General features: G+C 50.8%; 1 protein-coding gene across 1 annotated transcript; it reads left to right on the top strand.

Annotated features, from left to right (window-relative positions):
* Positions 1 to 8,041: 8,041 nt before the first annotated feature.
* Positions 8,042 to 12,586, top strand: HES3 (hes family bHLH transcription factor 3). The gene is made up of 4 exons (XM_056865613.1): positions 8,042 to 8,070; positions 9,016 to 9,111; positions 9,423 to 9,504; positions 12,237 to 12,586. Exons 2-4 carry the CDS (start codon positions 9,031 to 9,033, stop codon positions 12,584 to 12,586), a joined length of 513 nt encoding a protein of 170 aa, XP_056721591.1. The 5' UTR covers positions 8,042 to 8,070; positions 9,016 to 9,030.
* Positions 12,587 to 15,617: the final 3,031 nt, after the last annotated feature.

Below are 15,617 nucleotides of genomic sequence, written 5' to 3' on the forward strand. Positions count from 1 at the left end.
TCTCCTGCTGTTACAACTGATCTCCAGCCAATAGAGATCAGTTCCCCTGGAGAAAATGGCCACTTTGGCAATTTGACTCTGTGGCATTGAAGTCCCTCCCCAAACCCCGCCCTCCTCAGGCTCCACCCCAAAACCTTCCGTTGGTGGCGAAGAGGGACCAGGCAACCCTACCTGTCCCCATAGCCTTTCAGTGGTGAAGAGAATACAAAGCTGGAAAGCAGAAGACTTGAGCTGGAATTTTATTTGTTTTGAAAAACAGGATTCTGAGCAGGAAGAAAGGTGGATTTCAGCAGCAAGAAATCAAATCGCATAGTCATTTACTCACAAATCTTACTTAGAGTCATTGATAGTTACCAGAGGTTCATTGGAAACAATAAATTAAAGGCTAACTAGGGTCGTATTTCTTGGCATTCAAGCAAATTGCCAAGGCTTTCGCCAAAAGATGTATCTTTTTATATCCATTGTTCAGAAAGCAGATTTTTGCTCTGCGGTTCCTCGAATGACAGGAACAAATCTGGAACCGGAGAGTGTCTGTACAAGATTGCAATCGGTGTGTGTGTGGGACAACACACAGCATACACCCGATTGATATGGTGCTGCCTCTCGGTAGAGCGTGACCAGGGCTGAATAGCTAGATGGGGCTTAGCTCCGGGGATCACCTTCTCCCAGCCGAAGCAGAACATTGCAAATTAGCAACATTTTTCGGTCAATTTTCCAGTGCTTAGAGCACTTTCCGCACCACACAAGTGGTTCAAAACCAGCTAGATGTAGCGTGCCGAACCGGCCAATCCGGCAAGAGGCTTGGGGACATGCTGAGGCCGGGGAAGCCCTTTCAGCCAGTCACTCATTAAAAATAGCCTGCTGTGTACAAAATATCCATGTAATTAAAATAAGAGAGGAGCAAATTGGTACAAGATTCACGGTGACAGGGATCAGAGGGCGACAGGGAAACTCTCGGAAGGAGCGCAGAGAGGCAGGCATTCCCTCCAGGATCTGCCTGGCTCAAGGCCCCTTAAAATGAAAATGCCTCCTCTTCATAGGGCAATTAAAACAGTCAACCCTATGATCAGGAAGAGGAGTGGCTTTAATATTAGGGTTGCCATGTCCCTCTTCGCCACCGGCAGGAGGTTGTTGGGGTGGAGCCTGAGGAGGGTCGGTTTGGGGAGGGGAGGGACTTCAATGCCATAGAGTCCAATTGGCAAAGCGGCTATCCAATCTCTTTGGCTGCAGATCAGTTGTAATAGCAGGAGATCTCCAGCTACTACCTGGAGGTTGGCAACCCTATTTAATATAGCGGCTGGAGACTGAACCAGGAAACTCTCAGACCACATCTCAGCCACAAACTTGGTGGTGTTAGGCAAGTGCTGCCAGCCTGTGCCCCCCCCCCCAAAATCTGCGATGGGGGGGCATAATAATACTGGCCTCCCTTGCAGGGTTGATAGAAGCTTGAATGAGAGAAAGTTTGTGAAGCACTTTAGAATGTATCAGACGAAGAGAGCAATCCAAAGTAGGCCTAGTCAGAATGCAATTCATGTCTAATCAACGCGGCTTATTCCCAGGGAAGTGTTCTGATGATTGCGTCGGGTATGGTTTTGTGTTAATTTAAAAGAATTCTAGGGATTTATTCGTTTTAAGCACGGATGAGCAGCTTTCGAGAAACAAATTAAACGCTGCCCATGGTAATTTACCGTCAAATCAAGGGTTGATGCAAATACAGGTCATGTGGTCTAATCTGCATATTTTGAGGGGGGCTGTTATGAGTCAGAGGCAACTAGGCTTGCCCACAGGACTGGAGAAAAACGTCCTCCCCCTTTAATAGAGGCTTGGGGAGTGGGGGGTGGAAAGTGCTGCCAAGTTGCAGCTGACTTTTGGGGACCCCATTAGAGTTGCCAGCCTCCAGGTTCCAGCTGGAGATCTCCTGCTGTTATGACTGGTGAACTGGATTGGTTTCCCCACTCCTCCACATGAAGCCAGCTGGATGGCCTTGGGCTAGTCACAGCTCTCTTAGAGCTCTCTCAGCCCCACCTACCTCACAGGGTGTCTGTTGTGGGGAGGGGAAGGGAAGGTGATTGTAAGCCGGTTTGATTCTTCCTTAAGTGGTAGAGAAAGTCGGCATATAAAAACCAACTCTTCTTCCTCCTCCTCTTCCTTACCACTACACCACACCACACCGGCTCTCTCACCCTTTCCAATGCATACTTCTTCTCCCCTCTGCAGAGGAAGGCACTGGCAAACCACCTCTGTTAGTCTCTTGCCATGAAAACCCCAAAAGGGGGTCGCCATAAGTCGGCTGCGACTTGAAGGCACTTTACACACACACACTCTTCACCCCGGCATCAGGAGACCATTGACAGTCAAAAAACGAGGTGGGGGCCCTGCTGGTTAATGTCAGACCAGCTTTGCAGAGACCCTGTTTAATGACTCCCCCCACACTTCACCAAGGGGGCTTTGGTCCTGCTAGGGGACAGATCAGCATAACAAGGGTTATTGGGTTGCTAATAGAAGCTGCCTTTTGAAAAGCTGTCCATAGGGCCATCAGGGACTTTATAGCAAGGAAACATATCATTAGCTAACAAATTGCTCCTGGGGAGCCCAGAAGCGCCTTTTGACAATGGCAGGGGGCTGGGGGAGCCCCCTCCTTCCCACCAGCTCCTCTCCACCTCCTTTCTCCTGAAAAGGGCCACACAGCAGGTGAGGTTTGAGAGGCAATACATATACTTCTGAAGCCACCCAGACCCTTCACCAGCCACGCTCTGTGTTCTGGATTCGGCCATCTCCCGCCCCTCCCTTTTGCATATAAACGCGTGGCACAGATGGGGCACCAGCATGAACCACCAAGCAGCAAGGGGCATTAAAAAAAATCACACATCTGGGGTGTGGCTGGAGGGCTGTTTAAAAGAACAGGAGACGTGGGGTGGCTGATGTAGAATATGGCAGGGCTGGAGGAGGGAGGGTAGGTGGGTAGAAAGGCCGTGGAGAAATTGGGGGCCAGGAAAATCCAGGGCTCACTCCTGCCCTAGATTGTGGGTAGTTTGGTGCAGCGTCCAGACTAGGATCTGGGAGACCCTGGTGCGAATCTCAGCTCTGCCACAGAAGCTCACTGGGCGACCTAGAGCCAGTCACTCTCTCTCTCAGCCCGGCCTACCTCACAGAGTTGTTGTTGTGAGGATAAAATGGAGGAGGGGAGAAGAACATTGTAAGCTACTTTGGGTCCCCACTGGGGGAAAATGCAGGGATGGATGGATGGTACAAGTGAATTTATATAGAGGAATTATATATGGGGGTGGCTATAAGAAGGCTGGGGACTTCCTGTCTGAGTGCAATCCTAAAAACACTTTCCTGGATGTAAAACCTCACTGAAAAGACCTGAGTAGGTTTCCGAGTAAACCTGCTTAGGATTGCTCTCTAAAGAGCCATCCCTCACAGCGTTTCTAACTAGATCTTTGTTGTGGTTTTTTTTAAAATCATGGCTGCCTACAATCTATTCTTTTGGCCGGTTCCAAATAAACCAGCATAAGCCTATCATGAATTTCAAGGTTACACATGGATATCCTCAAAAATCCCCCCTCTTTATTTACAGATAGAAACTGAGGAAGGTTTGAATGCTGAAGAGAGCAGTCCTAAGAAGATCTACTTGGAAATAAATTCTATGTTGTTGTTGGGGGGGGGGGTTACTCCCAGGAAAGTGTCCCTAGAGTTACAGCCAAACTATCTGGATTTCATTTTCTCCTCATTTTTTCCCCATCCAGACAGCTCAAAACGGTACCAGCTCAAAGGAAAGATACTGGACCAAACGGAAAACGTTCCCTCAAAAAAATAATAACCCAGCTTGGGTTGCACCCTACTGTTATCCAAATGAGTGGGTGGGGGATTGACAGATATAATTCATGGCAATATTGTTTCAGGCCAAAATCACTTCAGGGTTCCAGTCAGTATTGGGGAGGGGGGTTGAGAAAATAACCATGTCTGGTACAATCCACACACCCCTCACTTTGCCCCTTTAATGCTTTCTGGTTGAGAGGCCCTTGTACAATACGGCAACTGCCTCCCTCACCCCCCCCCCACACACACCTACCCCCTGGAAAAAGAGGCCCGAGTGGGGAGAAGGAATCAGACCTCTTCCACGCCCCAGCAGGGCTATAGAGGGAGTCCCAGCCCACAGCACTGAAAGGCCGGAGGGCGGGATGCGATTTTCCACGCTGCAAGATGCCATCCTTCTCAAGAGGACATCAATATCCCCCCATGAAAGGGGCAGACAGGCTACTGGGAGGAGGGGAGAAGCCCCCCCCCCCAATGCATGTAAGGGTATGGGGGAAAGGAACACAGACAAGCCTGATCTAACCCCCTTCTTGCTTGGCAGAGACAGATTCTGGGCTGGTGGGGGGGGGGAGGCGGCACCTGCTGCCCAGTGTGCCAGGGGCTGCTCAGAGTACCCCAAGTCTCATTCTGTTCCAGTGCAGGGAAAGGGCCTCCCCTCCTCGAAAGACCCTCCACCAGCTTTGCAAAACAACAACACAAACGACAACCCTTATATCATACTGCTCTTGTACAAATCTATGGTGAGACCACACTTGGAATACTGTGTACAGTTCTGATCACCGCACCTACAAAAGGATACTACAGAGCTTGAGAAGGTGCAGAAAAGCGCAACCAAAATGATTCGGGGACTAGAGCAACTGTCCTATGGGGAGCGGTTAGGACACTTGGGGCTGTTTAGCCTGGAAAGAAGGCGGCTAAGGGGAGACATGATATAGGTCTATAAAATTATGCATGGTTTGGAGAGAGTGGACAGGGAGACGTTTTTCTCCCTCTCCCATAATACTAGAACACGGGGTCATCTGCTAAAGCTGGAGGGTGAGAGATTCAAAACAGATAAAAGGAAGTATTTTTTCACACAACTCATAGTTAAATTGTGGAACTCCCTGCCCCAGGATGTGGTGATGGCTGCCAGCTTGGAGGGCTTTAAGAGGGGAGTGGACATATTCATGGAGGAGAGGGCTATCCATGGCTGTTAATTAGAATGGATATTAGTCATGCTGCATACCTATTCTCTCTAGTATCAGAGGAGCATGCCTATTATTTTGGGTGCGGTGGAACACAGGCAGGATGGTGCTGCTGCAGTCGTCTTGTTTGTGGCTTCCTAGAGGCACCTGGTTGGCCACTGTGTGAACAGACTGCTGGACTTGATGGGCCTTGGTCTGATCCAGCAGGGCCTTTCTTATGTTCTTATGTTATGTTCTTAACCCCTTTTGCATTCCACCAAATGCAACCTCAGGTCAACCCTAGATGTCTCCTTTCCTCCTGATCAGTTGGCTACCCTGATGGAGAGCCGCCTCTGCAGAAAACCCCAGCGACCAAAGATGGGAACTTCTCAGCTCACGTGCCTGGGGGAAAGCTGGAGTCCTCTAGGCCTGCTTACTTTAGAGGCAGAGCCTGCCCACGTGGGCAAAGGAATTCCACCCAAATCAGCCCACTTGCCTGTGTTCAAACGTTACTTTTACCCAGACAAGGGAGTGGAATGGAAGACACCCCCCCACCCAGTTATTTCCAGTATTTGCTTAAAACGGGCAAAGCTCGATAGCAGACATGTTTAGAAATGTTAACATATGAGAAATCAGAATTTATTAGTACGGTCAGTTGACCGATCAAATGTTGGTACATCAAGTTGTCTAGCTTTAATAGTGCTGTACAGTAGGATTACAAGTTACTTATAAAAATAAGAGTATAAGGCCAATAAAAACAACCCGTAATTATAATTAACCCCTTAAAATTTATAAAATTGTAGAATATTTTAATAGTCTTTCTCTAGCAAAGTTCTGCATATTTTAATAGCAGCAGGGCAGAACTTGGCAGTCTGGGAAATGTTGACATATATCCTGAAAGATGACATTTCCCCTCCGATCGCCAGCCCTCTCCCCCCCCCCACCCCGCCCGCAGAGCTGCTTAAAACCCGATGCAGTGAGAATACAGTTCTGGCGTGCAAGGGACATCCCCCCCTCGTTTGGCTTTGTCCCTTCACCCCCCCCCTTTAAAACTGTAAAAGGGGTTATGAGCATGCAGTGTCTTTAAGAATGTGGGGGGTTTAAGAGGACAAATTGGGGAGGGGGTTTAGCCTGCCCCCCCCCACAACAAAGCTGCGGTCCTCTTCCATTTGCAGAAAGGGGGGGTGAATGTTCATTGGCATTCCACGTATCTCTCTCCCCCCCCCAGCCGGGCTCCCACCACCGGGCCGCGCCTCGCAACATCTGGGGGTTTTGTCTGCTGCACCAAAGCGAATCGCCTATTATGGAGGCGGCGGCGGTGAATGGGCGCCCGGCGGGCGGTTCGAGGCTCCTCGGGGCAAGCCTGGAGCGAGGAGAATCCGGGCCACGCCTCCTCGAAGCCGCCCCCCCACCAGCAGGGCTCATTTCCCACGTGCACTTTGGGGGGAGGGGGCCCCCACCCCCCAAATTAGAGACAAAAAGCGCTGGAGGGGGGGAGCCACGAGGGCATCTAGTCCAGCCTTGCCAGCCCTGAAGAACTGCAACCTCGCCAGCTCTCCCACCCACCGACCAAGAAGGCCCCCCCCACAGCCTCCATCTCCACCCCCCCCCCCACACACACACACAGCCCACGACTAATCCTGATCTGACTTCGGTTTATGTTGTCTGGGTTCTTGCGCGTTCTTTTTAATCTTCATGGAATCGACACAGGGATTTCCCCGTTCACAAGTTACAGTGAAGCTATAACATTCTGCAGATATGCGTGTACAATTGTTGGTAAGGGAGAGATACATGCCTTGGCTTTATTAATTACCCTTGCTGGTAAATCCTGCGGGCTGTGAAGCAAAAATCCCTCCAATGTCCCTTTGGACTGGAGCAAGCGATGGACTCATCACGGTGTCTCATCCTTCAGACCAACGTTTGAAACAGTGGGGTCGTTAATCTTACTGGCCTGCCTTGCAAGGTGGTTGTAAAGCTTATGCGCAGAACACTCCTGCACACTAAATCCCCAGCAGACATTGTAAGTTGTAAAGGGACGGGAGACTTAGTGGAGTGGGGGCGTCGTTGTGGGCCCAGGGACGGGAAAGCTCCCTGTTGGGGGCCACTTGAATACGACACATGTCTCTGGGACCAGCACAGCAAGGAAGCTCCGCTCCGATTGAGCCTCAAGAGGCAGAAAATTGACTTTTTGTCCGGCTCGCTCCTTTCTCCAGCAGGACATGTGCTCAGCGAAGATGGATCGCCCCTACCTCTGGCCTGGAAACCACCCCCTCTGCCCTTGCGGTCTTCCTTCCTGACTCTGGCTAAAAAATGGGTTAAGAACATAAGAACCTAAGAAAAGCCCTGCTGGATCAGACCCAGGCCCAACAAGTCCAGCTGTCTGTTCACACAGTGGCCAACTGTGGAAGCCCCCAAACAAGAAGACTGCAGCAGCATTATCCTGCCTGTGTTCCACCGCACCCAAAATAATAGGCATGCTCCTCTGATCCTGGAGAGAATAGGGATGCATCATGACTAGTATCCCTTTTGACTAGTAGCCGTGGATAGCCCTCTCCCCCATGAACATGCCCACCCCCCTCTTAAAGCCTTCCAAGTTGGCAGCCATCACCCCATCCTGGGGCAGGGAGTTCCAACAATTCAACTATGCGTTGTGTGAAGATACACTTCCTTTTATCTGTTTGGAATCTCTCACCCTCCAGCTTCAGCAGATGAGCCCGCCTTCTGGTATTACGAGAGAGGGAGAACAGCTTGGGGCGTTTTCTGGGCTGAAAGGGAACGGCACTCTGCACAGGCTCGGTGTCCTGGACTTCCCCGGCTGAAGATGCCCCTTCTCGCCCCAAAGGCTTCGATGTCCGCCGGCGGCCGGCTTCGGATCCAGGCCTCTGCTGCCCTCTTCCCACCCACCCCCCGTCGCCCGGCTCCGGCTCCCTCCCTCCCGAGGGGAGGCGCCCCGGCCTGAATGGGGCCATTCAGATGGAAAGGCCGGTATAAAAGTCCGCCTCCGGGGCGCACGACGGGCTGAGGAGGACACGCGATGGGCGCAGACTGCCGGCCGCCGGAGAAGCGGGCTCCCGGAGCCTTCCGCAAGGTTTGGGAGGGGGCGGCCGGGGCCGGGGCTCAGGCCAGCATCGGTTGCCAGAGCGTAACCCTGGGGGAAAGCCTCTGAGCACCTGCAGGATGCCCTTCCCTCACTCCCACGGGGACACCCCCCCCCCCCAAGCATCGAAGCTGTAGTGTCTTCCGACGTGAGCTTTGGGCGATAGACTTTGGCCATTGGCGCATGGGAGGTTTGGCCTTGATCTGCCACTCTCAAAAATTCAAAAATAAGTCCCCGTGCAGAGTTTGGAGAATTTGGAGGGGGAAAATGTGCATCTAGACTCTAGACTCTAGATGCACATTGCCCCCATCCCAATTCTCCAAACTCTGCACGGGGACTTTTATTTTTGAATGTTGAGAGTTCGGATGGGGAAAATGTGCATTTAGAGAGCACCAAATCCAAGGCAAAACCTCCGGTGCGTTTTCGCCCCAATGACTTACTGGGGGGGGGGAGGACTCTGCACCCGCTCAGAAGCTCTCTTCTTCGCTTCACGCCTTGCCCCTTCCGAGCAAGCCCCGCTGCCGAACCCCTCCCAAGACCCCCCGCTCCCAGGCCATTTATGCTTTGGATTCGCTGCTCTCTAGATGCGCATTTTCCCCATCCGATTTCTCAAAACTCTGCATGGGGGCTTACTGTCGAGTTTTGAGAATTCGGACGGGGGAAATGTGCATCTAAAGAGTGGCAAATCCATTTAAAACCTCCCATGCATAAATGGCCACGTTAGAAGTCCTTCCTTCGAATCTCTCCCCCCCCCTCCCCGCGCCAGGGACTGGAAGAGACTGTCCGCGGGTTGCTTGGCGGGCGGGAAAGGCACTCTGCACACGCTCAGGGTCACGCTGCAGCACTGAAGATCGCTATCGGGGCTCCAGTCCTCTGGGAGCCCCGGCCCAATCCCGGGAAAAGCGGGCACTGAAGCCCCGGGTTGTGCCTCCCCAGGTCTCCAAGCCCCTGATGGAGAAGAAGAGGCGAGCGCGCATCAACGTCTCTCTGGACCAGCTCAAAGCGCTGTTAGAAAAGCACTATTCCCACCAGGTGAGAGCCCCCTCGCCCTCATGGCCCGGGAGGGAGCCCTCCAAGACCGGAGGGGGGGTCTTCCATAAGCCAAGGGTGGGAAGAGGAGGAAGCGGGGGACCAGGACAGGCATCCCGCAGCCCCTTGCTCTGGAACCCGCGCCGGCCCTACCTGCTGTGGGGTTCCCCTCTCAGCCCTGCGCCCGGGACCTCCCCACTTTCATCCCTACTGAGGGCTGAAAAGTCGGGGCTCGGAAGGCCCGGGTGACATGGGGGGGGGAGGAGGAGGCAGGGCCCCCCAAATCATCCCATGGCTTGCTTTGAACATCGTAGATCCGGAAGCGCAAGCTGGAGAAGGCCGATATCCTGGAGTTGAGCGTGAAGTACATGCGGAGCCTGCAGCGCTCGGTCCAAGGTAGGGCCAGCCGCATCTTATCCTATGGAAAGACGGGGGTCGCTATAGCTCCCTTCCTGCGTGGTGTAGTGGTTAAGAGCGGTGGAGTCTGATCTGGAGAACCGGGTTTGATTCCCAACTCCTCCACATGAGCGGCGGAGGCTAATCTGGTGAACTGCGTGACCTTGGGCTAGTCACAGCTCTCTTAGAGCTCTCTCAGCCTCACCTACTTCACAGGGTGTCTATTGTGGAGAAGGGAAGGTGATCATAAGCCGGTTTGAGTCTCCCTTAAGTGGTAGAGAAAGTCGGTATTCAAACCTGGGTCTCCTGGATCCTAGTCCCAACACTCACTTCTGCACCATGCTGGAGTGGGGGGCTGTGGGGCTCAGTGGTAGAGCATCTGCTTGGCATGCAGAAGGTCCCAGGTTCAATCCCCGGCATCGCCAGTTAAAGGAACCAGGCAAGTGGGTGATGTGAAAGACCCCTGCCCGAGACCCTGGAGAGCTGCTGCCGGTCAGAGTAGACAATACTGACTTCAATAGACCAAGAGTCTGATTCAGTATAATGTAGCTTCATGTGTTCAAGCCCACACTTTAGTAGAGGGGAGGACACCCATGGAAAGAGACTCCAATGCAGTTAACTCAATAGGTGTGCTTTTAAGAACATAAGAAAGACCCTGCTGGATCAGACCCAGGCCCATCAAGTCCAGCAGTCTGTTCACACAGTGGCCAACCAGGTGCCTCTAGAAAGCCCACAAACAGCGGCAGCAACATTGTCCTGCTTGTGTTCCACAGCACCTAATATAACAGGCCTGCTCCTCTGATACTGGAGAGAATAGGTATGCATCATGACTAGTATCAATTTTGACCAGTAGCCATGAATAGCCCTCTCCTCCATGACCATCTTCTTCCCTCTTAAAGCCCTCCAAGCTGGCAGCCATCAGCACATCCTGGGGCAGGGAGTTCCACAATTTAACTTTTCACTATAAGTGCCCAGCATGTAAGTAATGTGACCACGGAGGGCCAGCAAACGGCCACTCCGAAAGAGGGCTGCAGCTCAATGGAAGAGCCTCTGCTTTGAATGCAGAAATTCCCAGGTTCGAATCCCCGGCATCTCCAGTTAAAGGGACCAGGCAAGTAGGTGATGTGAAAGACCTCTGCCTGAGACCCTGGAGAGCCGCTGCCAGTCTGAGTAGACAATACTGACTTTGATGGACCAGGGGTCTGATTCAGTATAAGGCAGCTTCATGGCCATGCTGATTCTATGACCTTGGGCAATTCAAGAGAGGGAGGGCATCTTGGCCATCTTCTGGGTGTGGAGTAGGGGTCACTGGGTGTGTGTCCTGGAGGTAGTTGTGAGTTTCCTGCATCGTGCAGGGGGTTGGACTAGATGACCCTGGTGGTCCCTTCCAATGCTATGATTCTATGAACTAAACCGGGGTTGAAATCTTGCCCCCGAAGGTTTCATGCTGGGGTGAAATGGAAAATTAATAAAGCAACTAATTTCTAATGGAAGAGGAGGGAGGTGTAGGGGAAGTTAACATGTTTTTATTCTGTACTTTTTCTTGACTATATAAATTTAATGGTTCCTGTTTGTTTTTATCTTTTATTGAGTACCTCAACTGTTAAACTGAGTGTTTACTTTTGGGAATAGTTAATTTTCAACGGGACCATTTAGAAAATTATTTGATCTAACCCCTTATTTACATCTTTTATTAATCTCATATTAACTACCGATTTAATGATGTCTACACTTTTTATTAATTTTATATTTACTGATTTAATAATGTTAGATATAATAAGATTAGGTTAATTAAAAAATAAAAAAAATATTGGTTCTTGTAGGTTATCCGGGCTGTGTGACCGTGGTCTTGGTATTTTATTTCCTGACGTTTCGCCAGCAGCTGTGGCAGGCATCTTCAGAGGAGTAACACTGAAGGACAGTGTCTCACTTAAGAGACACTGTCCTTCAGCGTTACTCCTCTGAAGATGCCTGCCACAGCTGCTGGCGAAACATCTTCAGAGGAGTAACACTGAAGGACAGTGTCTAGACCCTGTCCTTCAGTGTTACTCCTCTGAAGAAGCCTGCCACAGCTGCTGGCGAAACGTCAGGAAAGAAAATACCAAGACCACTGTCACACTGCCCGGATAACCTACAAGAACCAATTTTTTTTTTACTTTTTAATTAACCTAATCTTATTATATCTAACATTATTAAATCAGTAAATATAAAATTAATAAAAAGTGTAGACATCATTAAAGACACTGCATGCTCATAACTTACAAGAACCAATGAACTCTGACCGTGACAGCTGCTGGCGAAACGTCAGGAAAGAAAATACCCAGACCACGGTCACACAGCCCGGATAACCTACAAGAACCAACGAACTCTGACCGTGAAAGCCTTCGACAAAAAATATTGGGATTAGTTTCGTTAGCAAAAGTTGATACAATTTATTTTTAGATGGAAGAGGGGGAGGGGGAAGTCATTATATTGTTATATTGGTGTATGTGTGTGTGTGTGTGTGTATGTGTATATATATATATATATATATATATATATATATATATATATATATATATATATATATATATATATATATATAACTATTATTCTTATTATTGGATATTGTTTTTATGTTTGATATGTTAATTGGAAAAAAATTTAAAAATATTTTTTTAAAAAAAGAAATCTTGCCCCCGAAGGCGAGGCCTGCCTGGGGCTGACTTCCTCCCGCTTCCCTCCTCCGCCAGGGCTGCCGCCGCCGCCCGCCAAGAGCGCCGACTTCCAGGCCGGCTTCCGGAGCTGCCTGCAAGGCGTGCGCCAGTTCCTGGTGCGCTCCGAAGCTGCCGGCGCGGCCGCCTCCTTCCTGCGCCTCCACGACTTCGCCCGCGCTCTGCCTGCCTTCAGCACCACGGACAGCGGCCCGGAGCCTCGGCGCGCCCCCCAGTGGCCGAGCCCCGCCAAGGCCCGGCCGGCCAAGCCGCCGCCGCCGCCGCGAGTTCGAGGGAGCCAGGCGTCCGCCCCGTCGGGGGAGAGCCGGAGCCAGCCGAGGAGCCACGCCGCCGGGAGCCAACAGGTCCGGCTGTGGCGACCCTGGTAAGACGCCCCCCCCCAAGGGGCTCTCCAGCCCCCCAGAGCGCCCGGTGGGGCGGCTTCCCGACGCTGAGAAGACCCCGGAGCGCCGCCTTTCCAGCTCCACCAGAGACGTCAAGAATCGCCCGAGTTGGCACCAGACTCTTCAGGCATTTATGCAGGGTCAATTGTGATGCTCCCTCTTTAAAGCCCTTTTTAAAAATGCGACCTTTAAAATGCCTTTAAAAGACAGATGGATTCACATTCTAGCTGTATCTGAAGAAGTGAGCTGTGGCTCACGAAAGCTCATGTGTGTGTGTAAAGTGCCGTCAAGTCGCAGCCGACTTATGGCGACCCCTTATGGGGTTTTCAAGGCAAGAGACTAACAGAGGTGGTTTGCCAGTGCCTTCCTCTGTATAGCAACCTTGGCCTTCCTTGGTGGTCTCCCATCCAAATACTAACCAGGGCTGACCCTGCTTAGCTTCTGAGACCTGACGAGATCAGGCTAGCCTGGGCCATCCAGGTCAGGGCCGAAAGCTCATACCCTACCAGAAAATATTTTTGTTACTCTTTAAGGTGCTACTGGATTCTTGCCCTTTTCTACTACTTTAAAATGCCTGTTCACGGTCCCTACGCAAAAGGAGAAATTCCACACCCACACCCCTGCTCCTTGTTTGCATAGCCATTGGCAACCGCCGGTTGCATAGCTAACCCGCAGCTGTGATTTTGCATGGTTCCTTGAGGGGATTCTTCGTGGCGGGGCGGAGCAAACACAAAAGGTCGTTAAAGGGGATCTTAAGAAATGTGAAGCAGGTGTGCGCCAGCTTCGCAGTCACTTCCTGAATAACGGTTCAGTGTGAGAAACTCAAAAAAAATATGCGGGGCACTTCAGCCTGACAGGCCACGGGGGGGGGGGGGAGTGAGAAAATGGTTGCCACAGGAGGCAGAGCCAGACACAAAAGGACAGCCACAGCTTAACTTCAGTAATAGAAGGGCAGATCTTCCTGCCCTGGTGCCAGCTGCCCTCAAAGCAGCATCTTTTTTTAAAAAAATCTGCACAGCCAATCAGCAGCCTTGCAGGGTAAAGCCCTAGCTGGCCCCACCCACTTTATAAAAATGCTTGGCTGGCGACAGAAAAGGTGTGGTGGGTGCTATGGCACCCACCAGCATCATGTTGGGGACCCCAGGGGTAGGCCCTCCCTGGCCAATGTGTATGGGGGCTGGAGGGATGGTGATGTAATGAGCTGGTGGGATCTACTGAAATGGGCTATCCCGGCTTTCAGACTCTTATCATTTGCAATCATGCTAAAGAGTTTTTTTAAAAAAACAACCCACGCTGTATTTTCTTTTTACCTATTCTACAGACAAGCAGCCATGTGGAGACTGCCACGTCCGGCATTAAAAGCCAAGCGGCTTTTCTTTAAAAGTCAGAGGTGGGGCAAGCTGTGCCCCAGATGGGGCGAGAGTCTTGTCCCCTTATTTTAGCTTGATGTTTAAGGGACTGGGGGGGGGGGGGACTGGAGAAGGTGTGGGGAACGCTGCCCCCTAGCGGTGAAAACAGAAAAGAGCAGGACCCATTAATAGAGGCTTAATGGGATTGTTATTTACCTCCATGGGGGTGGGGGGAGCTTCAACGGCCCATTTCCATACATTAAGCCTCTATTTCCTTCCATGCCCCTTGGCTACCTTAGCTACGCCAATTGCCAGGCTGTGGAAAGCAGAGTCGGAAAGAAAAAGAAAAGTGACAACCCTCTTTGCATTGGCCTCTCTTCTGTAATTAGTAGCACAGAAAATGAGGGGAGGGGGGTTCAGTTATCGAGGGTACGGTAAGAAAACTGCTCCACCCTACTCTCCTGACTTCAGCTGTAGCTTGCCAGGCAGAAATCAGCAGGCGAAGATAAGAATATCCACCTGTTGGTGGCTGCAGATGCTGTTAAAGGTGTAGGTGCAGAGGTTCTAAAATACTTTTCCCTTACAAGGAAGGAAAATGTTTCCGAAGGCTTGGTTTTTGTAGTGAACAGAATCTATTTTTATAATTGTTCCTTTTTAAAAAAGTAGTGTACAGTATTTTTAATGCACTGACTTTAAAACAATTAAAGTTTTTCCTCCATGTTAGTGTGAATTTCGCTTTCTTGCCCCCCTATCCTGAGTCTCCAGAACTAGTTCTTTACTAAACTAGGTGGTGTAACCTGAATCCCTGCAGGCTTCTCCCCCCCCCCACCTCCACCAACCAACCAAATCACTAAATCCTTGGCCAGGCTCCCCCCCACACACACAATAAACCTACACGGGCCTTCCGGGTAGCCTTGAGCAAGTTCTGCACTTTAATAGACTTTTACACAAATCTCAACTAGCAGTGAAGTCACACTTGAAGCTGCCTTATCCTGGATCAGAGCATCAAAGGTCAGCATCATCTACTCAGGCTGGCAGCAGCTCTCTGGGATCTCAGGTGGAGGTTTTTCACATCACCTACCAGGGCCTTTTAACTGGAGAAGCCGGGGATTGAACCTAGGACCTTCCACATGCAAAGCAGTGACTCATCCTCTGAGCCACAGCCCCTTATAGCCCTATAGAACATTACAATCATCTAATCCACCAAAGTCAATCAATACATCTTGGAAGGATTACATTCTATTCAGGATTACACTATAAGGGTAATCTAAATCAGGTGGTTACTGGGGAGGTCTACGGGGTTCCCCTGGCAGGCAGATGCTTCCTACTCTCTCTGTGACCTACCTGTCAGTTGATCTAGGGTCTGATACTTCCCATTCCAAGGGGCACCTTTCCAGGCAATTAAAATCATCATGCAATAAAGCAATACACTTTTACCACTAGGAGAATAGGAGTGTCCAGTTGACCCAATAAAATGGCCTCTTTCACTCCTGCGCCATTAACGGCAGCACCTCTGCGGGAGATTTTTTTCATAGCCTAGGAGCCTCCTGCATTAACCACCACCCTCATCTGCCAGCCTTCTTCTGCAGTGGGGCATGGCAACATTCCCAGTTGCAAATAACAATGATCTCATAGTGTATCTAAAAAGCTTGGCATACATTGCAGGC

The sequence above is a fragment of the Euleptes europaea genome, chromosome 19 (genome assembly GCF_029931775.1).
Source record: "Euleptes europaea isolate rEulEur1 chromosome 19, rEulEur1.hap1, whole genome shotgun sequence".
Taxonomy (NCBI): domain Eukaryota; kingdom Metazoa; phylum Chordata; class Lepidosauria; order Squamata; family Sphaerodactylidae; genus Euleptes; species Euleptes europaea.